Genomic DNA, 23,682 nt, shown 5'->3' with positions numbered 1-23,682 from the left:
GCACGGAAAGAGGCAGGGTGCCAGCAGCGCCAGGGTGGCAGAGCACTACAAAACCAAGCCATACGGAGATCGGAACAACTGAGACGCTGCTGTGAAGGGTAACGCTTTGCACAGTTCAGAAGGAAGGTCACATGAAGTTACCTCACGCCCCTCCAAACGCATGTCTGCTTGTCCTAGTCCGAGCGCACTTCCCTCTCCTCGTACACACATCTTGTGATAAAACGCCGAATTACGAACACAATACAAAATGTTGAAAAATAGTATTTATTAGCACCCAATTTACATAATTATATGGTACAAATGACACTTACTTGCTGCTGTAACATTAAATAAAGCTGCTCTTAAAAACCATTGCGTATTTCTGGAAGTCCATGTGATTTTGCTCAGCACAGAATGCGGGCACAGCACACAGCTACCCCACTTCACTACTGTCATACCAATACAAATACCTGCATGGTTACCTCAATGTGGTCTCCTTTTAAAACGGCACACTAAACGTAAGCGGATCTATATAATTTTAATGACAAAATATTTACTTGACTTATTCAGGCAAGTGAATGTAGCTTTAAATATAACCTATCCAAGATGTTTCACAAAATAGGAATTGCAGTGAAAACGAGAAAATTCAGGGCTGCAATTGAGAAGCTCAAAAATATACTTGTGTATTTCAAAAGAACCTCCCTCTGAATTTTCTATCTCTGCCATTTTAGATATTTATCCAAGATTTTAAAATATTGAATTTTAGTAAGAAGTTTAAGTGTTTGATGAAGCATTTTCATTTAAAACAAAAATTTATACTTTTTATAATAAATGCTTATCAAATCTTTGGAGAACGAATCACTTTTTCACTTTTCTCATGTCCCATGACTAAGAAGCCTTTCTGAAATCATGAAATACATGAAATTTATGGATCCTTACTCCCCAGAAAACTATTTCCTTCACAAGTTAGAAAACAGAATTTCTCACTTAAAGTAACATTCACTCTTGTACGACAGTAGCATTTAAACAAGGTAATTTGGTGGTACTGAAATTCTGACACAGCCTTGCACTGTGCCATACACAAACTGACAAGCAGACCATTACTCAACAAGTACGTATTTCTCATTTGGATCCACTACTTTGCAAGACACTTGAAGCTCAATGTTGTTTCAAAGTAGTCATTCAAAACTGGTGTGCAAAATCATAACCTCAGCATAATTCTGAAGGGGAGTCTGAATTTCCTTTAGCTGTTTATATATCAGTCACAGTAGCCTTTTCATATCAACTATCTGTCATGGAAGCGACCCAAAACAGAAGAGGAGCAACTGTAATTACTAACATTTAAGTGGTTATCACCTGTGGAATCTTCTCCAAAAGAAAACCATCAGGTAACTCCAAGTTCAATAGTTATTCTTGTAGAGAGGGGAAAAAAAAATGTGTATTAATACAAACAACAACAAAAAAATACAAACTACAGTCCATAAGGCAAAGAAATTTGTCTGGAAATTTTTTTTTAACCTGACAGTTTCCTTTAAAAGAAACCAATTGAAGATATTTATACGAAATACAATGCAGGTAGTAGATATGCTGACAAATGTCAACAGAGAATCTTACAGCAACAATAGTCTTCTCATCATGGATTTTCTTCTACAAGTTTTTTCAGATGCACGATTCAAGGAAAACAGCACAAGACCGCTTTTCAGTCTGCTTGGGCTTTAAAGGTACAAGAAATTATTAGCTAACATGCTCAGTTTGCATTTCCAGAAAAAGTGCTAACACATGTGACACGGTTTTCAAAACCTATGCATGTTTGTAAATGTCTGACTGCAAGGAAACAATTCTAGGAGCCATACATCTGAAAACAAGCTACATTCAAAAAGCACTATCTTGATGACAGGAAGAATAAAAAAATAAATTTTTAATGGAAAAATATTAGCTTGAAGTCCATCATTTATCCCTTATACAATGTTTTGGCTGCTTTTAGTAAGTAATCCAAAAATAATGAAAATATTTGGCTTTGCAACAAGTTATCCCTTCCCTTTCAGAATAGTACAAATCCAGCTGCATAAATCTTTTCTCAACATCCCCGTCTAATACTCCGGTGTGAGGACCAAGGGTTCCTTGACATAGCAAGGCAGTAATTTTGGGAGCCTGCAATTCAAACTGAGGGGATGAAAGCAGACAGGGCTTGAGGACCATGGCAACACAAGGCTTTGAGCAGCTTGAAACACACATGCGCAGGCATGGTTCAAACATGGGTGTGATCGCCCGGATCACAACATGGCTTGGCAGCACGAGCAGGGTGAAACTAGTTTAACACACAATACCACAACCCAGACTCAATCAGGAAGAAAGTTGAGCTAAAAAGCATATATTATTATTAAATGCCTTTTTAGTTCAGCCATAGTTTGGATTTTGTTACCCAGCAACAAATCTCTCCTGACAATGAACCAGCTGAGACCCACAAATTGTACTATTCAATTGGATTTACACCTTCTATAGTGGAATTCAGATTCTCAAAAACATCTTAAACGATACAGCACTTCCTAAATTTTCACAACAGACTATAGAGCAGCAAAATTAAGTAAGCAGGTGGGGTAAGAGATAACTCAGTAGAATTAAATGAACTGGGAATAAGGAGGTACAAATCAGCCTTTTGGTGGTGGGAGGGGTAGGGCTGAAGCTGAAACTCCACCACCCTTCAAAAACACTCTAAGAGAAAAATTCATAGTTCTTTATGAAATTTACCCTGCAATGAGAGTCCACTGCAGATGGGATTTTAAGATTCTAAGAAAATATAGCATAAAGGAGGATTTAAGTGGGAAGATAAAAATCAGATCTCCAAAGGGCAGATAACCTGCACAACAGGTATGCTCATTAGCACAGGCAGAGACATCATTTTAAAGGTCTTCCTTCCCACCATCCTCCCTCCTGGGATCAGTCCCACCAGCTGAACAGGAGCACTTGCCTGAGCAAGGACTACTTACACAAAGGTCACCCTAGTCCCCCCCGCCTCCCCAGGTGTTTGTTCATTTGCTCTGTTGTGTGTAATACTACCTTTTACAATATGGGCTATTTCTTGTAAAACACCACCTGTATAACTGGATGGATTTAACACTGTGGTTTTCATCCATTTCTCTGCTGCTCAGCAGAAACACTGCGGAGGTTCTGACAAGCAGTTTACGGGCCATTTGTTTCAGTAACAGTGTTAGTCTCTAAGCTTAAAGACACTGATGATAAGAGAGTCAAGACTGTTCTCCTATTGTAACCCTCAACTAAATACATTATCAGATTTAGATAAAATATTCTCAACACTTTCATGTCCTTATGGAAAAAGGGAGCTTTCTGAAACATCTGAGTAGTTTTTGCAGGGAAACCTTTGCCTATACCTCTCTGTCCCTCAATACTAACAGCTACGCTGAGCATCCCTGCGAGGCTCACCAACAGCAGATGCCCAAGAGAACTGAAATTACCGTGTCAAAGATTGCAGCATCTTATACAAACCAGTCTACCGTATGTAAATGGTTTACTATCATATTCTGATTTCTTCATTCTGAACTGTATAGTCCAAAACAATTTCCACTAAACAGCCACAAATTTCAGAATGTTTTTAAATGCTATATTAAAAGCAGCATCATGTTTTCACAGTTATTTCCATGAATCTTATCAGCTCACCCATTAGAAAGCTGAAAGACACATACGCTAAGTGAGTCACAAACTACCTGGAACGACTGGTCCCATTCACATCTCGTTTGTATGAGAAAGTACTGAAGGAGTGTTTTTTACAGAATGGGATATTTAATGTGAAGTGAGTCATACAGATGATGCTGTATATAACATATATTAAATATGTAGATTATGATGGAAGGAAAAAAAAAAAAAGAAAAATGAGAAACAAGCCTAAAATTCTACTCTGCTTCCCAAATTTTGTGGCTTTGGTTCAATACTGATGGATGTCATGAGACGAAGTCTTAGTCCTTCAATTTTGTTTTTAAATAAATGTTTATCTGGAAGCAAAAGCGTAGTCCCACTACTGTGTCTGAGGAACTTATCTTCGCATAACAGGGTCCCCAAGATGAAGACTATGTTAACAGAAGAGTAAGTTCAGTTCTGAGAATTTAAGTAATAAGCTGTTACAAATCACCTGCCATCTCCTCATCTAAAGTGACATAGTTTTGAAATTTGAACAATGTCCACCTTTTACTTTGACACAAGAGTGCATAATTTGGAATTTGGATATATACTAGATTTTATCCTTCATATAACCTGCAGCCAATGGACGAATGAATAAATCTGGAGAATCATTATGGGAAAGCCTCACTAAACTTGCTACTCTAACCTTTTAATGGTTTTCTTTGTGATACCATCGAGCTAAACTCCGCACTGCTCCCCAGCCCAGTTCTCCCAGGATGATACCAGTCACATGGAGGGCACATCGGTTCTGGCCATTTAATCTACTATCTATCCCCTGCAGAGTTCGGCAAACGGTCTCCCTGCTTCCCTTGCTGTTCAGCACATCATCCAAATGACTGCTAAAACGGTCTTCAAAGTAAAAATACAAATAATGTCATTTTCAGGTACTCGCATGCTGCAGAAATTACTAACGTTAGACTGCAAACCTCATGCTTCAGCAAAGATGACTCCAAGGAGAACACTGCTATAGCCTCTTGCTGTACACGCAGAGGGACAACTACAAAGGCTGCGTTTTCTTCCTTAACTCAACCCACATTACTAGGTTTTACTAGGTTTAGTAGGTATTTCACACAGGTGTCAAGTAGGCTCCCTAGGACAGTCTGCAAAGACACTGCCAAACCACAGCCTGCAAACGCTTCCAAATACACATCTTGAAAGGCATTACAAAACCCCAAAACTTGCTTATTTGATGGTTATACCCGCTTTTTAATTTTTTCTTTCCTTTGGGATAGACTAACGCTTCTGCCAATCAAACACTGCACAAATGACACATCAGTTTATGGAAATTGCTGCTCCCCAAAATGACATTGTTAAAACATGAGGAAGGAGGTGGGGAAAGGGGACACATCTGTGATCAAACAGGTGTACTGAAAAAGGTGGTGTAACTAAGTCCTTTATCTCTTACACATTTATTCAAAAGGACAAGTTTCTGGTTACTTTAAATTCACAACTGCAAAATGGTGTTGTATGACCTAATCGCAAAGCTGTATGGTGAACATCACACCCTTACTCAAACACGTTATGTATGGGACTGCTTTAACATAACATTCTTTGAAATCACACAGCCTAAAAAATAACCTACAGTATGTGACATATAGTTGTACAGGCTTCTTGCCAAAGAACGTATTTTATCAAAATAAAGATGAATGAGATCCCAAAATATTCATCGGGTGATTTTCTTACAAGTAATAAAATAATTTACTTGACATGTCGAAAGTTTTCTCTTTGAGGCACAAAAAATAAATGCAGACACTAGGATTTTGTAAGAGCGAAGAAAATGTTTTCCACAATATAATTACATCTAGAGCCTCTTCCAGGCTACTCCAAATCATTTTGTGCAAGCGTTTTGGTAACTGAATCAAATATGTGAAAGGAAACAGCACAGTGAAGTAAATAAGAAACAGAAATGAGAGTATTTTAAACTAGCAGACCAATTTTCAACATACAGAAGGACTGAAAATTCTCCCATTTAATTAGTTAGTAAAACCAAAATCAGTAGCACAGCCTAACATACACAAAAAATGACGAGTTAACCATTAAAAAAGTGTACCATGTAAATTAGATAGGGGAAAAATAGTAATGGTAAAATGCCATATACTGATGTTGCACAAAAATGCTTTTTTGCAAGAATAAGCCTTAGGTCCAGTTTTGTTTACATCTTCAACAGAGTATGTATCACATTAATGAAAGTTACCAATTCCACTGAACCAGGAAGAACTGCACATAAAATGGAAAAAGTGAAGAGAATTTAGTGCCCTCAGAGATCAGAAGTTCAAAGCTTATAAAACCCAGGAAAATCATGAAACAGGAATTAAGTATCTAGCTGCAAAAGAATCATAACAACACACTGAAAGTGAAGAAGAAACTCGAGAAACAGCAAGGCTCAAAGTTATTTAAAACAGTTGCCAGAAAAAGAAATACGATTTGGGTTTGCGAGACACTAGCCAGAAGACCAAAAGTTTGGTCTTCCTACACAAAAGCATCAAGTTACAGAGGAAAAAAACAAACAAACAAAACCCACACTTAACAGATGACCTTGAGACTAAGTCCAACAAATCACGCACGTGGAATGGTGTTGTGGGCACCAAGATATGGAGAACTGAGCTAAAAAGCTGAAAACAAGAAAAAGTTGTGTAAAAAGAGCAGACTAAAAAATAGGTTGAAGAAAGCGGAAAAGAATGGAAATATACAGCTAGAACCAGTGCGTGCACGCAGGTTCCAAATTACAAAGACGATGAGGAATATGTAAAATGGCACGAAACATGGCTTGGAATACTGGCATGAAGTTACAAAAAAACCCTACTAAATACCATGTAAATCCTCCTGACAGTGAGATGCAATCATTGAAATAATCTTCAAAAAGAAGCTTAATTGTTTAGAACACATAAAACCCCACTGGCCAAGACAATATTAAAATGCACAAGTCTACAACCCTGCTAGAAGCAGATGGACTAGATAACCTAAGTAATTTTTTCATCCCGAACTCCTATGATGATGTTCAGAAGATCTGACAGGCTCATGCACAATACCCTGCAGTCCTACAAGTATGTGAGCAAGTACAGTAAAAAGACATTGACATCAATTATGAAGACCAGCACAAAAATATATATACTCCACAACCTCTTTGTAAGGCTACATTTGTTTTGTTTTGTTTTTTAAAGGCACCTCATCCTCTAGCTATTGCCAGCTTTAAAAAAAAAAAAAAAAAAAATCACTTTTCAGTTTGAGCAAGAGCTCAATAGTGAGAAGGAAACATCTTTCAATTCACATTTGAACAGCCACTTCTTACATTCCAATTGTAATCAGAATGACAGTCTTTAAAAACAAGCATGCCAGCCTATTAGTTTTATGTACAGCAATTTAAACAACTGTAACTACATATTGTATTGTGTAAGCAAAAGCACAACATTCATTTCATACTCACACCATTATCCTTTGTATACACAAACTCAAGAGAACTCTTAATACTAAAACATTAAAATGCACCCATGGAGTCTTCCCTTACTAGACACATTTAATACATGTTTACAATATATATACACATATATAATATACATAACTTTTAGAATTTTTCAAATAAATCTTTGTAATTTCCTCTTCAAAAAGAAATAAAATAATGACACTGAAAGAATATGAGTCAAGTACACAGAACTCTCACAAAGTTGAATGCTCAGTTTTGCAGCCAAGTTTCCCCCTTTCCATCATAACCAAAACACTTTATAAAAACTACATAATCTGAATTACTATTGTAGTCATCCGTTTCATGGTAAAAGTTCTAATCTTATCTATGGAAATATATTGCATATCAATATAATGAAGTGACTATCTGAATATTCTGAGCAATAAAAGGTATTCCAGGATATTTTAGCAGTAAATATAATGTGTTGCAGGCTCAAACAGCACAGGTCAACCTTTTATTCTAAATAATATAGTTGATTTAAACTCTGAGATCAGCTTCAAATGTGGTCCCATCCCCAAATGCCACTCTGAAAACACAGTCAAACCTTATGTTGATATCTTTCAATGATTCCTTTTTAAAAAGTGTCAGTTTAAAGGCAAAGATCTATTTATCAGTTTCCAGTCTTAACCTCAGGCTGGTATGTGGAAGAGTTGCATTGGGTTCTTTCCTACTCACATCAGCACCAGCAATCATCTCCAGCAGAAATTCTGCCTTCCATTCCCATTAGAGGAAAACACCAACTTCAGACTTATGAGCAGTAATAACTCTGATGATGACACATAATAGAAAAGAATCCACACACCTTCTTTTAAGAAGGGATAAAAAGACTAAAAGATCGGATTAAAAGTTATTTGTCATCCAAATCAACAGAGAAGCTCTGAATAGATAAACAAAGCACATCTGTTGAGTAATTACAAGAAGCAATCATTCTTCAGGTAACCTAATCAATGGCAAAATACGCCCAGTGACGCGGACAAGTTAAAAAGTTCCACAAATGGTGAAGTCGAGAATTACCTCTAGGAGTAGCAGAATCTCTGAAACTGATGGAACTTTGTATAGTTCCCACCTATTGCACTAGTAGGATCCACACAAAGCATCAGGTACAGGTTTAATCTTCAAAAGAAGTATTTCACCGTTATCCTTAATGCCCAGAATGATATCCTTTTTGGCAGGAACAGAAAGAGGAGATGAATGTTTGATAGTTAAATTGTAGGACAGCTTCTTTGGAAAGCTTTGTGATAATTTCTTGTGCCAGATCTCCAAGAATAAACAGCATTATAAATCTGAATAAGTTAAATCTGCTACTGCAGCATATACAGACTGCTTCAGTCTGTTGTTAATTGGGACTAGATTAAAGGCTCAGCTTCTAGCCACACGCTAATAGAGTCTTTAAAAAAATTATATAATTTTTTTTTGCAAACTAAATATTTACTGTATAACACAGAAGATGTAACAAAAGCTTTACTGCATTTTAATTTATGTTAGTAATTTGCTTTCCTTTAACTGCATTTATCTTAGGCTAGCAGCCACGTGGCTGAGATTAACTATCTGCTACTGCTCTCTGAACAAGATCTATTTTATTAACACCAAAGGGATGACAAAGTGCCTCTCACATGACATGGTAATGAGCATGTGAACTGACACTTCTTTCAGGTGATTTAATTTTAAGTACATTAAGATTCCTCAGTGAAAAGCATCCTAGGAAGTTTCCCTCTTTTCCTACTCCCTGATGCAATCAGACCCCTTCTTTCCAGTACTCTTATTTTATTAATAGTGAATACATAGACCTAGTTTCACCCAAGGCCTGCCTGGACGAAAATTCACACCCTCTGAAATAAAAGCATTTCTTTTGTTTTTTAACTATTTGAAACTGAGAGTTTCCAAGCTCTCAGCACCAGCTGAGCTCACAGAAACCAGAACAAACGTCAATTTAGAAAACAGCACCCTGCAAAACTAAACACTTACAAACATTCTCTGAATTATAGGGCAGGATAAGAAGACTCATGCCCTCCTCTTCTCTTTTGTGCAGCTGGTTAAATATATACAAAGCTAGAGTTGAAAGGGAAGCACTCTGTCATACAAACACTTTAGCCAGGGCATCTGCTCCTGCACTGGCAATATAACATTTGGAGGGATGGAATGCCACATCATGAATGGACTCATCAAATTTTTTGCGATGAGCAGTAAATTCTTGGATGCAGGTCTTGCTTTCAAGATTCCACAAGCGAATTGAACAGTCATGACCTAAAGAAAGGGGAAACAGTTTTCTTTATAATTCTCATGTCTGCCACCATTATAAGAAAAAGAAAACGAAATCCGAATGTACTTACTGCCAGACATCAAATACAAGCCATTGGGATCAACCGCTAAACTTGTAACTGCATCTAAGTGAGCTACCATGGAGTGGATCAGTTTTCCTTTGAAAGAAAATATTTATTTCAGTTATTTTCTGCAATTCACTGTTATCTGTATTCACTGCTTAAACCCTACCACAGCTCATATTATAAATACAAGATCTTGTCCCATGATTGACTCATTAAAATTATGCAAGAAGTCATTCTTTTAATGTTTACAGTCTTAGGAGAGCCACAGTACCAATATCACCAACTTTGTTAGACCTTTGTTTTATGTGTGCAAAACCACCATAAAGCTGCAACCACTGTGCATTTTAAATATCTGCCCCTTAAGTGAATTAAGCGAGTTCAGGAGTAAGATCTTGACTAGGAAGGAGGACAGGGGCTGAGTATACTAATAAGCAATGAATATAAACTACATAATAATATGGGATAATTTTGGTCAACTCAGAAATAATGTTCTATTACAGCTTATTATAATTACAGTAATGATTTCATGTTAAAAATAAGAAATCATGGGTCAAAGGTGGGGGGTTTTGTTGCAGAAGATAATAAAACAGAAAAAAAATAAGTGGCTGTTTCCTCTACTATTTATTACAGAACTACACCATCAAACAAATCAGCTATTTTCAGCTTTTTCCTCAGCTTCTATTGGGTCCTTTCACCTCTTCTTATTTCAAACACATCTGGGAGTAGCAAACTTAAAATCAACATGAATACTGAAAGATCTCAATTTAACTTTTAAGACAGTGTGACCTGGAAGAAGAGAGGTCACAAACGGAAGATTATCAAGATTCACCGTCAGAATACCAGATTAACACTACCATTCCTACCAAGAAGTCCTTTAAAACCTAAGAGATTTGTAATTACAGATCTCAGTGCAACTCTCACTACAAATTAGAAAAAGTATTATAAGCTGTCCAGCTGTTTCTGCAGAAGTGAGAGATTTGGAAAAATACAGTGGATCAAATGGAGAACGATGCCTACAAGGGAACTCTACCACCAAGCCATCAGGCAGGGGTCTTGGAAGCACAAAAGGAGTGCCAGAGCTTCCTGCCCTCACATCAAAATAACACAGACAACAGAACAGAAGAAACATGAACATAAGCACATAAACATTTTAAAAAAGCTTCCTTTTATGTTAAATATCGATAACCCCCACACATAAGGCATTTTAAAAGAATAGACAGAGAATGATCACTGTGCCAATAAAGTTTTAACTGGGCTGGCAATCTTTGGGCTCTACTGGTGATGAAAGATTTCTGTTTCAGAGGACATACAATTCTTAACATCCCTCAGCATTTATGTGAATAATATTAATCATATTAAATTCTGTTTATGTTTTATGTTATACAGCTGCCGTGACTAGGGCCTGCTGAAAAGATGCATACCTGTATTGTTGTCATAGAACTTGATGTGTCTGTCTTCATGAGCAGTGATACTAATTGGAAGAGTTGGATGGCTGATGACTCTGTTTATCTGACAGGAGGAACTGACTGCTAAGAAAAAAACCCGCACATATCAATACATGTAAATTGCTAAGTTCTTTAAAAGATTGTGAGTAGGAAATAAATACGTAATCAATTTCATCTGCAAAATAACTCTTACCTTTATATAATAGAAAGTCTCAACTAGCACCTTATGTATTGTGGTTTACTCTAAAATACTTTCCAAATTACACACACACAGAGGCATACATAAACCATATGTATGAGTGTAAATACAAACAAATAAGGTCCAACTTTTGGCCACGGTTTTAGATGGGGGCATCAGGCAAGAACGTGAAGCCAAAAACTGAGTGAAAATACCATTTTTGCACTTTTCTACCTCCACATTCCTCCTCTGGTCAAGGCAAAGTTTCTTCGTAACATACAGACAGTACAGGAAAATTAACATTGCAGGCAGTATGTTTCTAAGCAAACAGGATCCTGTGCCCTCAACCTTACAGAGCAAAACCCACCTACTATTATTTGATACACATAGATTAAAATTCTTATTGAAGAAAAGGATGCTAGACTATTCATAGGAGAGCTATTTTCCTAGCCTTCAAGAATCTTGAAATATCATAAATATATTTATACACACACAAAAAAAGTATAGGAGTTTTTTGATTAGAAATCCAGGCATTACTGTGATGCACAGACCAGTGCAAGAGTGGTCTTAAGAGGCATGGACTACCACAAAAACACAAATAGCCACTCCACAGAACATTAAAATACAGTTATCTTCTTTCATGTGGGAGTTGACTGTTTTTAGGTAAACTGCTGCCAAAGAACACCCACATCATCTAATCAAAATTCTTATTAAAATAAACAAAACAGAATACTACTATAGGATCACTTGCTACCAAGGTGGTAAAGACTTCAATTTACATCTTTCTATAAAAATATGAATCTTCCAGTAGTGTCAGCATCCACAGGACATTTAATGAGTGTAAATTAAGGAAAAACACATCCATATTAATAAACCTCCCTAAAAGTACTAAAAGCACATGAGACTGCATCACAGCCAGCTATCCTTATAGTTTTAAAATGCCAAGCAGAGTGAGGCTTATGCTGAACAGTGGAGTCCCTAAGTGGTGGTGGTAGGGCATTTCAGGTGACTCATTTTTCTCTTGCCTAGTTCTTGTAGAAGTAATTATATATATATTTTTTTTTTTAATATATGTAAGCTTTATAGTACTATTACATAACTAAAGATACTAAACAGGGACTGCTGGTTGCCATACTGCAGTCTCATTTTCTTAAAGGAGTATTACTGAATTACAGTAGCGAGGGGGAGGTGAAAAAAATGGGGGGGGGCGGGGGTGGAGAAGAAAGGTAACATCCACTGAATAGTTAACTGATTTAGGACTATTTTTTTCAGACAGGAACAAAGATGTGGGTTAAAAAAAGAAATCCTGCACATAAGATTAACATAAAGAAGGGAGATGGCACTTTCCATTCCCTCTTATAAAATTACAGTCATTCAACTACTTTAAAACGGACAAGCAAAGCCAACAAGAAGGGCTTACTCCCTTTTAAAAACATAATTAGACAGTAGAATTCACTGACATAAAACTTTTAGGGGAAAAAATTATCAAAATTTTAAAAAAGACTGAACGTTTATATTGTTATCACATTACCATTTTGACCTGAATATGAAGCCTCATGCTTCGGCTCATTCTGGTCTCTTTCCTAATGCTGGGGTAAAATAATTACTGATAGCAGGCTCCTTACAGTTTCCTCTCAAACTTCTGGTATTGGCCACTGCCATGATCCAAGGCATTATATGGGACCTCCAGCTCTTCCACTGGAGCTTTGCTTTTCTCCTACAGTGAAAACTTCAATTAAAGCCCAACTGCAAATGAGCCAAAAGAGCACATAAAACTTAGAAAAGGGATACCTCTGAGGAAAAATAAAAAGGAATCCACACACACTTTCCCAAATTTTTAATAAATTCAACTTTAGATTTTTCCTGATATTACCTCTATCTTGCAATTTTGGACTGAAGAGAAAATGGAAATCTTGAAGCTGCAAAGATCACTAGGTTCTATTAAAGAAACCTGTGCTTTTCCTTGTGCTACTGTTCCCTGAAGAGGAATTCAGATAGTGTGGGCTTGTTTCTTCTACCTTCTTTCAAAAGTATGTGCACTCTTCTGCTACTGAAATACCCACAAGGTCTGCTGTAGTAGTGATAATTTACTGTTACATCTCAAAACACATCTTGTAACATAATTCACGTTACGATTTATTATGACACTGCCTAATTGTTTGGAAACACTGAAAAGACTAACAGTATCGATCTTAAACAAGCAATTTCTTTGGTTTTTGCGGGTTTTTTGATACATACTAGTATCTACACTGGACTCCAGGGTAAGAATTCGTTGCCGTGTCTCCATGTTAAAAATGCTAGTGTGTCCACTGTTAAATGATGCTACCATGAGGCTTGGGTCACTGCTCACGAGATCTACTGATGAAGGGATTCCCATTTCTAGAAAGCAATGTAGAGAACATTCATAAGATTTAGTTGGTGTAAGGAAAACAAAAAAAACCCAACCAAAAATCCCAACCAGTAAGCACTTTAGTATCAAAAGGGTCCCAATTATGAAAGGAAGTGTTACATTTTAAAATCTACATTATAACAATCTAAATAGATTGCCCTGCATAATCGCTATTTTAATTCTATTTTTCTGCTATGCGTATCAACAACATTCTTAATATGCTGTATCCAGAACTGCAGCTGGACACAACTCTACTTTGAAATTAAGAAAGTAAGAAGTCCCTGTCCCCTTTTCATTCCTTTAACTGTAAAGGCAATTCTCAACCAAACCTCCATTGCATCAAGTAAAAGGACATGAAATTGAAGTGGTACAATAATTTGCATGACAGATGATTACCGTTATTATTAACCTGGGCAAATTCAGAGCTTAAAAAACCCCAAAGCTTTCCAGGTGCAAATTTTATATGCTGACACTGTCAGCATGGAAAGTTACATAAATACATTATAAACTCATATTACAAATCTTCTTCCATCCTGCCTATTATGGCATACATCCGATCTCCTTACACTGTAGCTATCTGAACACTGCAGGACAGAAGGTCAAATCAGCAGAGCCTGGGTACAGGAAATATCCCTTAGAATTTTTCTCCTCGAATGTCCTGCTCACCACCCGTGACGTGAAAGAACACCACTGGTTGCAACTGATGCCAGGAGGAGGAAGAAGAGGTAGAGAGTGAGACGCTAAATGTTAAGCGACCTAATATCCATGGATCCAAATAACACAGGAATATCGTCAGCTCTCTCTAAACCCAAGATTCATGGGAGAAACATCTTTCTTGGACACACGACCTCAGGAATGTTGCTCAGGAATGGTGGTACTTATCTACAGATACTCAAAAAAAGCCAAAAAGGATTGCTGTTTGCTGAAGAAAACATGCATTGTTTCTGAAGTGACCTTTTCTACCACTGCCATGCCTGCTTATCTGCAGCTTCCTGGTAAGCCTATAATGGTTTATCTAAAGGACTTAAATGATGACTGCTAGATGTTTTAGAGAGTTTGTTCAAGGTTCTCAATAAGCCACAGGAAAACTCAGTTTCAAAGGAGGATCTTTGAATATCACAACTGGGTTTTGTTCCAGTTTGGAACATAAAAAACCCAAACATTAGCTCTGTGAGGCAAGACTACTTCCCCTTCCCTCTTAATTTAATAATTAAAAACAAAAACAAACACCCCCCCAAAACAAACAAACAAACAAACAAAAACCCCACTACCAGGAAGTTTTCAAAGTAGACAGGTAGACCAGCTGGCAGCAATCCAGTTATGTTTCTCACAGAACCCTGCAGACCTTTTAGTTCTGCCAGAACTAAAATACGTGAAACATTTCTATTTTGCTCAGCCTATTTTAACTAACAAGTGATGACAGCTCTGACCAACTTTACACCCTAACTCAATAAGTCTGTTCAGTGGTGTTCCTCAGGGGCTGGTATTGGGACCAACGCTGTTTACATCTTTGTCGGCAACATGGACAGCGGGATTGAGCGCACCCTCAGCAAGTTTGCCAACACCACCAAGCTGTGTGGTGCAGTCGACATGCTGGAGGGAGGGGATGACATCCAGAAGGACCTTGACAGGCTGGAGAGGTGGGCCCGTGCAAACCTCATGAAGTTCAACAAGGCCAAGTTCAAGGTCCTGCACATGGGTCAAGGCAATCCCAAGCACAAATACAGGCTGGGCAGAGAATGGATTGAGAGCAGCTCTAAGGAGAAGGACTTGGGGGTGTTGGCTGATGAGAAGCTCAACATGACCTGGCAATATGCACTTGCAGCCCAGAAAGCCAACTGTATCCTGGACTGCATCAAAAGCAGCATGACCAGCAGGTTGAGGGAGGTGATTCTCCCCCTCTACTCCGCTCTCCTGAGAGCCCACCTGGAGTACTGCATCCAGCTCTGGAGCCCCCAACATAAGAAAGACATGGACCTGTTGGAGCAGGTCCAGAGGAGGGCCACGAAGATGATCAGAGGGCTGGAGGACCTCTCCTATGAAGACAGGCTGGGAGAGCTGGGGTTGTTCAGCCTGGAGAAGAGAAGGCTGCGGGGAGACCTTATAGCAGCCTTCCAGTACCTGAAGGGAGCCTACAAGAAAACTGGAGAGGGACTTTTTACAAGGGCATGCAGCGACAGGACAAGGGGTAATGGCTTTAAAACTGAAAGAGGGTAGATTTAGATGAGATTGATGATGAATTCCTTCTTTATTTCTTCACTATGAGGGTGGTGAGGCACTGGAACAGGTTGCCCAGCGCAGCTGTGGATGTGCCATCCCTGGAAGTGTTCAAGGCCGGGTTGGATGGGGCTTTGAGCAACCTGGTCTAGTGAAAGGTGAATGGCGGGGGGGGGGGGGGGGGGGGGGGTGGAACTAGATGATCGTTAAGGTCCCTTCCAACCCAAACCATTCTATGATTATGCCACAGTTTATTTTGCCTCAAAGTTGTTCTGAAGAGCCAAGGAACTGCCTCTGTTCATGGGTTGCCTTTAGGACCATCAGCTCAAAGAGAGTTTGGCAATGTTAACAGGCTCATTCTAGAGCACTTACTCAAACAGCAACTTCAAGAAATTAGGCTCTGAACAATAGGATTTTGATTTGTGCATGACATTTCAATAACTAAATCCAAAGGACTAAATTTTTTCAACTAGCAGTGTTTAGGATTACTAGGTTATTGCTATTTAGTTAATGCACAAACTCAGAAATTCAACTGAAATCTCTGTGTTAGAGACACGAGGAACATAATCTGAGAAGGTACAATGACACTGGCCTGAGCAGAAGCACTGGCTACTCCAAACCTCTGTTGGGGAAGAAAGGGCTTTTTATTCTGGACAAACCAAAAGCAATGGCCTAATGGAAACTCAACTTGAATCTCAACTATGGAGTTGATACATTATACTCCATGGTTCAAGTAACATCAGCAGGTCATCTGCAGCAGTTGGCTTTTAGATGTAGGTTACTGTCCCCTTCATGTATTTATCTATTCAGCTGGTGTCAAAGGACAAGGGACCCAAAATTTTCTCTTCCCAAAAACATTCATAAAGATATAAAATCCAGCAAAACAAAGAAGAACAATTTCTATTCAGCAGCCAAAATTATGGCAGTCTGAACAGTGATGCTTGTGATCTTTAAGGTAGGGCAATTTTCTGTACCTTGATTATCATTAAATATATTAAGAGCTGGAGCAATTTCTGTAGCTTTCCAAAGACGTATAGTGCCGTCTGCTGAACAGGACAGCAAACGCTGGTGTGCTCCACTGTAAACCAAACCCCACACTGCATCTGTATGGCCTACAAAAGCACCTCTTAGAACAGAAGGATCTGTGAACAAAACACAACAAACCACATTTCAAACAAAATTTGAATTAAGTCAATAGTTCTATCTTGGTCTGTGTTTATGGACCAACCTTAAGAAGCTAGTCCATAAAAAAAAACCAAGACCAATCAGGTCATATCAATATAGAAGTCTCAATTATTCTTGTATGAACATGCTTGAATTTCATCAGCATATGTGGCATTCAGTTATCCAATTTACAACTAATGGAACAAAACAAAGTTTCAGCAAAAGGGACAGTATCAAAGTCAGCAAAACACACTTTGATTTTAAAATTTACTTTCAAACAGCTGTTAATGGCACATCAGTCCCTTTTTTCCAAAAGCCAGCTTTGAGGCCAACAACATCTAAAGCTACAAGAAGTGAAAAATGTTTTAAAAACACAGACACAAGGCTGACATCCATTCAGATCTGGTAGATCTTACCAAACTGGGCCTTTTTAGCTGTTTGCATACAACGTTAAGAGCTTTGGTCTCAGAATATACATCTTTTTACCTCAACTGCACAGAGTTTTGTTGAAGAACATTAAAATACACATTTGCTGTACTTGCCAAGTATCAGGTTTAGTCCTGTACTTTTTCAACCTAGCTGCTTCTCAAAATTGTGATGAGATCAAGGCCTTTTTTAAGAAAATGACAAATGTTATCTTCTCATCAACCACCATCAATATTAAAACAAAAATTTATTTACAGTAATCGAAGCCAACATTCAATTTTCTCTTTTAAATTTTCAAAGAAGCGTTACCTACAAATTATACTATTTTAGCCACATAACATTAACGTCACTAAACGTATCATTTCACTGGTGTGTGTGACAGTAACATACCGTAAGAGTCATAGGGGTCGATGTTCGGGTTGGTTGTATTCCAGCCATGGATGAGGCCATCTGTTCCTCCACTGTAACACTGTTCACCATTACTGCTCATCACCACACAGAGCACTGGTCCACTGGAAGAACCCCCCCCCCCCAAAGAAATGATGACTATTAACATTTCCATTATGTGAAAAACAATGTCAATGGAATCTTCAAATTTCCCTGTTAGACACAATTCACTTGCTGCAACAAAAATTCTGCATAGTCGGATCATATGCTACAACACTTCCCACAAAAAAAAAAAAAAAAAAATCCACAATATTTGGTAATGTACCTACAATCAGGACAATTTAATCATTATGCACATGAAATATGAGAAGTGTCACACTTTTAAACTATAGGCTTTGTTATTTTGCATAAACAGCTTTTTTTCCTTTTTTAAAGATCTAAGGCTCTTTCATGAAACCAATTCAGTAGATTTTAATTCACTGCAAACAGCTGCATATATCTGGTAAAAAGGCAAGAGCTGCAACGATGAACAGAATACCTAATCAAATTTGAACTGTATAATTTGTAGATTTTTCTTTTTAAAACTGTGGTGTACCTAGCTCCAGACAAACAATTATGCAGAAAGGAGACGAACATACACAGATATTTTAAATAACATGGGAACTAAAAGCATCACACAAAATCACTAGTTGACAAGGTGGAAATTACTTTTTAAAAAAAATCTGCGTCTGCTTAAAAATTATGTATTTCTCAAAATATGACGATGTTTCTCAGGAAATACTCACTTATGTGCTCTGAAGGTATATATTGGCTCTACATCAAGAGAAGCACTCCTAAACGAAGTACAAGAAAATGTTAACATGTATATGATCCTACACAATGCTTTAGAAAAATGTGCCAGAATTGCTAAATTCTTAAAATCAGCGCTATGTCTTTTGAAGTGTTTCTCCCACAACTTCCTCTCCCACCGTGAGTTTTCATATGTCTAGGGATTCTTTGCATTCTTTCAAAATATGATAGGATTTGTTTGGTTTTGTTTTGGTTTTTTGTTTAAAGACCTTCAAGGTAGAGAGTACACAAACTCTCACATGCCAATCAAACCAGTAGGTAGGTACATCAATGGTGGGGAAGGCGTGGAGGGCCATCAGTATCACATGGAATATATCACTAAGTGATCCCAATCCCTATCAGACGAAAGGGGTTTATGACACCTTGTTTTTAGACCAGTGCTGTAGCACAGTTACAAACCTCTTCAAAAACTGCTGCATTGGACTTTACCGATCAGGTGCTTGTTACAGACTACAGGAAGACCACATGCTTTGCCCAGTCCTCCTAAAGGGTATCATGTACTCCCTTACTGTATTAGCCCCGCTAAGAATTTGCTCTCATTTCTGCAAATCCCCAGCAACACACAAGAGACAGTGTACAAAGGAATCCAGCGACACCTCTGTCAGAGTTTAAAGCTGTACACATGTATATGCATATATGTGTATACATATATATGCACATATATATAAATGCATTTTTATACATTTATATACACATGCAAGCACACTAACAGGCCACATCCAAATATTTTCACTAGCAAATTAACTTGCCATGTTATCTACAAGGAAAATATAAAAAAGTGAATGGTTTTCTTTTTCACAAAACACATTCACAAACACGCATGGATTTCTTCTGGCACTCTTTAAAGTCTCCATCCTTCTCTAAGAGCTTGTTTTTCTACTCTTAAATTCAAGGAACAATTTCCATTAACTCCATGGGTCATCTCCTGAAGCAGCATCTACAATTTTTTTTTTCTTCATAAATGAAAAATTTTTTTTAAACAAAGCAAAAAAAAAAATCTTACTTTTTTGCTGGGGCTGTTTTTTGTAAATTCCACATTTTTAATGTATGGTCCTCTGAAGCTGTTATTAAGACTGGTTCAACCGGATGAAAAGCGAGACCTCTTATTCCATCAAAGTGACTTCTTAATGTGAATTTGGGGTTCCAAGTCTTTCTCAATGCATCCTTATTGTTTGCTATCTAATAAAAAAAAAAATGCCAAACTTGTAATTAATCTGGAAGGCACAAGGAAAGGAAGAAATCAGAAATTTAGTTTGGCATTTTCAGAAGATGTCAAAATACCTCATCCACTTTTTGTAACAACCTGCTCTTGAGCAACAGTCCATTTAACACTGATCAGACAACTCAAAATGAGAACGAGGGTAGATGTACTCCACAAAGGCAACAACTAATGTCGCATCCACAGGAATATATTCTGTGCAAATCTGAAATATTCCATGTCTGTTAACGTACGCAATTTAAAAGCTGAAAAGTACCTTTCTGACTGACACTGCTGCGAACTCAGTTCGGTATTTGAAAGGTGATCTATATCTACTGGCTCATTCATTAACAGTGGGCCTGACTCAACCAAGCTGTGGTCCCTGAATGTCCGAAGTACCACTGACATGGCATCTCTGACATAAAGATTTAAGAGAAACAGAGAAGTGTCTAGCAGCACAGAACGGAACACAATCTAACTTACTCACCTAAGGTAACACAAGCTCTGTAACAATGCAAGACAAGTAAAGCTTGCCAGAAAAAAAAAAAAAAAAAAAAAAAAAAAAAAAGGCAAAAAGGACTTGGCTACACACTAAGAATATAACTGGCAAGCAATAAGCTATCATATATACAGACACAACTATTTGGCAATAAATGCATTTTTAGCAGATCCAAAAAGAAAGCCCTTAAAAAAATAATTTACTTCAACATTGCTCTTCTGAACAAATGTTGACATAAAATGCTGAACAGACTTTTATCACTGTCAGTCAACACTGCCATAGTTAAATTTACCGTCCCATAACCACTGCTGATGGTGGTTACGGAAAACCAGGAAAACGAACAATTGTAACTCAAATATTGATGATCTCATTATGCTGAAAGCTACAAATAAACACAAATAATTTAGTCTCATTAACTGCAAAGAAGAGAACACTGTTTTGAGCTACTTCAAGAACCTACATTTTATTCTGGAATGTGGGAGGGAGAGAGGGGTAAGTTTAAGAACAAAAGCACTTTTTCTTAAGTTTTGTTACTTCTGGATTTAGTAATAAAAATATGCTTCAATTAAGAGTTTCTATAGATTTTAAACAATGAGAAAGGAGTTGTAACAAACAGCAGGTTCAGTCTCATCATATTTCTTAGTAATTATGTGCTATCTGCTGAGAGAGACAGCTCAGTTTCTTTGCCAGTTTACTGAGCTGAGTTGGCTCAACGAGGGAACAGACAAACGCTGGAGCTGGCGCAAGGATGGGGCAGGACTGCAAAGTTAGCAGCTCTGGCTGATTTTCTGGAGATTGGCCAAGAAAGTCTCAGCAAAAAGGGTATAAGACATACAGAGTATTCACAGATATCTGGAGAGGAATTTGGTTGCCTCAACACAGGCATCTAATGCCGATTAGGGGACGGAGGGAACCCTGCCTGCCCTCCAGCTGCCATACCAGCAGCACAGGTCCTGTGTCACATCTGCGAAAGCCACACAGACACCTCAGATGGCCTAACAGTGCATGCCAGTTCTGGCAGGATAATATTCTTCATTTGCTTCTCGTTCATTCAAAGATGTTCTTCCAAAGGAGTCCAAGATGATTAGCTTATAAATTGGGAAGTAGATAAGAGGGCAGTCCCAGCCAGCAGACCAGCGGCAGAGGTGGAAACAGATCCTAGCCCTGGTGGCCCACCTGCCTGGCTGCACACCACCATCACTCGGCTTCACCCACCAGTTTCTCACAAGCTGCAAGAGGATGGGTTGCTAACACTGCAACCAGCCTCCTTTTCTCTCGCCCCAATAAAACACAACAGTGAGGTAGCATGAGACTTGAAAAGCAGCTGGGGGTGTGTGTGGGGGGAGGATGTTCAACCTCAAAATTAGCACCTGATCTGGATTTGCCAGTAATAATTATGGACACTTCTCTTGTTCAAAGTTGCAGGAAATCAAGCAAGAGCCTACTGCAAAGTTCAAAACCTCCAAGTCAGTACACAATACTAAATGTAATGATTTTGTAGTTCAGATACTCTTATGTACAGTACTCAGTCTATTCTAATTTTATGAAGTTTCTTGATCCACGCGGATCAGGGAAAAAAAAACAGAACCAACCAAAGCGAACATTTGTTAACACAACAATGTGTAAAGGAAGCAAAAAGAAAAGATAAAAGAGTATTGGCTAGCAATCTGGGAAATTTCATCTTGTTAGATATTCTGCAAACCTACTCACCAAGAGAAAATTTTCAAGTAATAAATTCATAAACTCCATTACCAAGTGAAAACCATTCTTTAATTTACAGACAGCCAAGCAACATGTAAAAACCTTGAACAATGAAATGAGGTAGGCTAATGCTGCAATGTCTTAGAAGAAAAGAATCCAGCAAAGGTGTCAGTGGGAAGAAAGGGACTGAAAATAGGAAAGCATCTGCAACTCTTGAGAGCAAATACATTTAAAGATCAATTCACATGAAATCTTTCAACTTCATTCTCCATATGATTCAAAATTGACACTTAAAAGAAACATACAAAGTTCCCACTAATCCTACCTGATTGACATTTGGCAGCTAGAAGAAGGTATGAAGTAGTCCAAAATAAAAACAGATTATATTATTTGTAAGCTAAACTTCCAGTGAAATTTGAAATGGAAAAACTAGCCTTTCATTTTGCTTCAATAAAGAGCACAGTGACAAGAGCAAGGAGCTTTGTAAGCAATTTTTTTTTAAATTGTCAGCACTAGAAAAGATAAGAGGTGAGGTAAGCGTGACTATGAATTCCTGGTCACAGGACTTCATAAAGGCATTTAACAAATGAACAAACAGAAGTTAATATTCTCAGCCACACAGAAAAGGATAGGGGTGGATAAAGAAATGCTAGATTCCATAATGAAAGCTGTTAGTTCAGGATATGGAGACATGGACAAACACTATCGTTTATATGGACACATGAACAATTAAGTTAAGCAGTAAAAGCAGTAAGCTCTTGTACAGATGGTTTAGGTTTGTTTCGCCCCCTGAATTTAAAAAGTCATTGAAGTTTTAGGTGTAGTTGTAAAAGAAATTAAATTTGCACACCATTTTACCCCTTTTTGGAGACAGTTAGGGAAGATTAGCAAAAAAATTAAGAGCTGACCCCAAATTAGGAGATAATGCTAAAATACTGAATTTTAGCAGAGATGTTTTATATCATTGCAATCCTGATGATTCACAATACATCACATGCTCAGAAACTTGCTATATAGTAGAGCACATCTCTGCAGTGTCAATCTTAAAATGTGTGTAAACTTTTATTAACTATGAATTTATTGCTTTACAATACATACAAGGGTAGAACTTCAAAGTAAGGACCTGCAGGTTATTTCTGAAGTCTCAGATTTGATTTGTGTAGTAAAATCCCAGATGGTGATTACTTAAGAGTCAGATTTACTGAAGGGTATGATCCCTCCCCAACATGCAATACTAAAAAAATCATCTCTGAAATCCCTCAGCCTTGACAGAGCTGGACAAGGCAATAGCAAGATTAACTTGAAGTTGACAGATCACAAAAGAGCAGATGATTAAAGTAATACCTGAAGTATTGTTTTCCAAGAAATCAGAAACAGACAAAAATTGCATATGACTGCAAAGAAGCAATTTTAAGAAAGGTTTTTCAAAAAAAGTGAAAGAAAAAGAAGCCATAGGCTACACACATAGCCACAGCAGTACTGACCACAAGAGCCTCCTAAAAGGTCTCTGGTCCAGCTTTCCATTTGAAATGAAGCTATTGCCCACACCAGGTAAAGTAAGCCACAGCTCTCCCCCAGCCAAGTCTTGAACATCTCCCAGGAGAGGGATTCCACAGTTTCTCTGGGTAACTTACTTCAGTACCACCTCCTACATAACACTTTTTCCCCTAATGTCCAACCTGAACCTCCCAAGCCATAATTTGCTACTGTTCCCTCTTGTTTTAACGCCTGGCACTATGAAGAAGCTTGGCTCTGTCATCCTTGTAAGCATTC

General features: G+C 37.9%; 1 protein-coding gene across 4 annotated transcripts in view; it reads right to left on the bottom strand.

The window, feature by feature from the left end:
* Positions 1-248: 248 nt before the first annotated feature.
* The window catches only part of STRN (striatin), a 75,292-nt gene continuing 51,858 nt past the window's right edge, over positions 249-23,682 (bottom strand). For 3 of the 4 annotated variants that reach the window (XM_087775341.1, XM_087775344.1, XM_087775343.1), the window contains 8 exons: positions 19,515-19,690; positions 18,448-18,495; positions 17,666-17,787; positions 16,660-16,827; positions 13,318-13,458; positions 10,878-10,985; positions 9,463-9,549; positions 249-9,376 (listed from right to left, as the gene is read on the bottom strand). In XM_087775341.1, coding sequence (XP_087631467.1) covers positions 9,207-9,376; positions 9,463-9,549; positions 10,878-10,985; positions 13,318-13,458; positions 16,660-16,827; positions 17,666-17,787; positions 18,448-18,495; positions 19,515-19,690 — 1,020 coding nt within the window. In that variant the 3' untranslated portion in view covers positions 249-9,206. The remainder of the gene's footprint in view (positions 9,377-9,462; positions 9,550-10,877; positions 10,986-13,317; positions 13,459-16,659; positions 16,828-17,665; positions 17,788-18,447; positions 18,496-19,514; positions 19,691-23,682) is intronic. The other variant, XM_087775342.1, reaches the window with a different exon arrangement.

The sequence above is a fragment of the Nipponia nippon genome, unplaced genomic scaffold (assembly GCF_047370975.1).
Source record: "Nipponia nippon isolate SJK-2023a ecotype South Korea unplaced genomic scaffold, ASM4737097v1 scaffold_4, whole genome shotgun sequence".
Classification (NCBI taxonomy): Eukaryota; Metazoa; Chordata; class Aves; order Pelecaniformes; family Threskiornithidae; genus Nipponia; species Nipponia nippon.
This window is presented reverse-complemented; position numbering and strand designations above follow the sequence as displayed.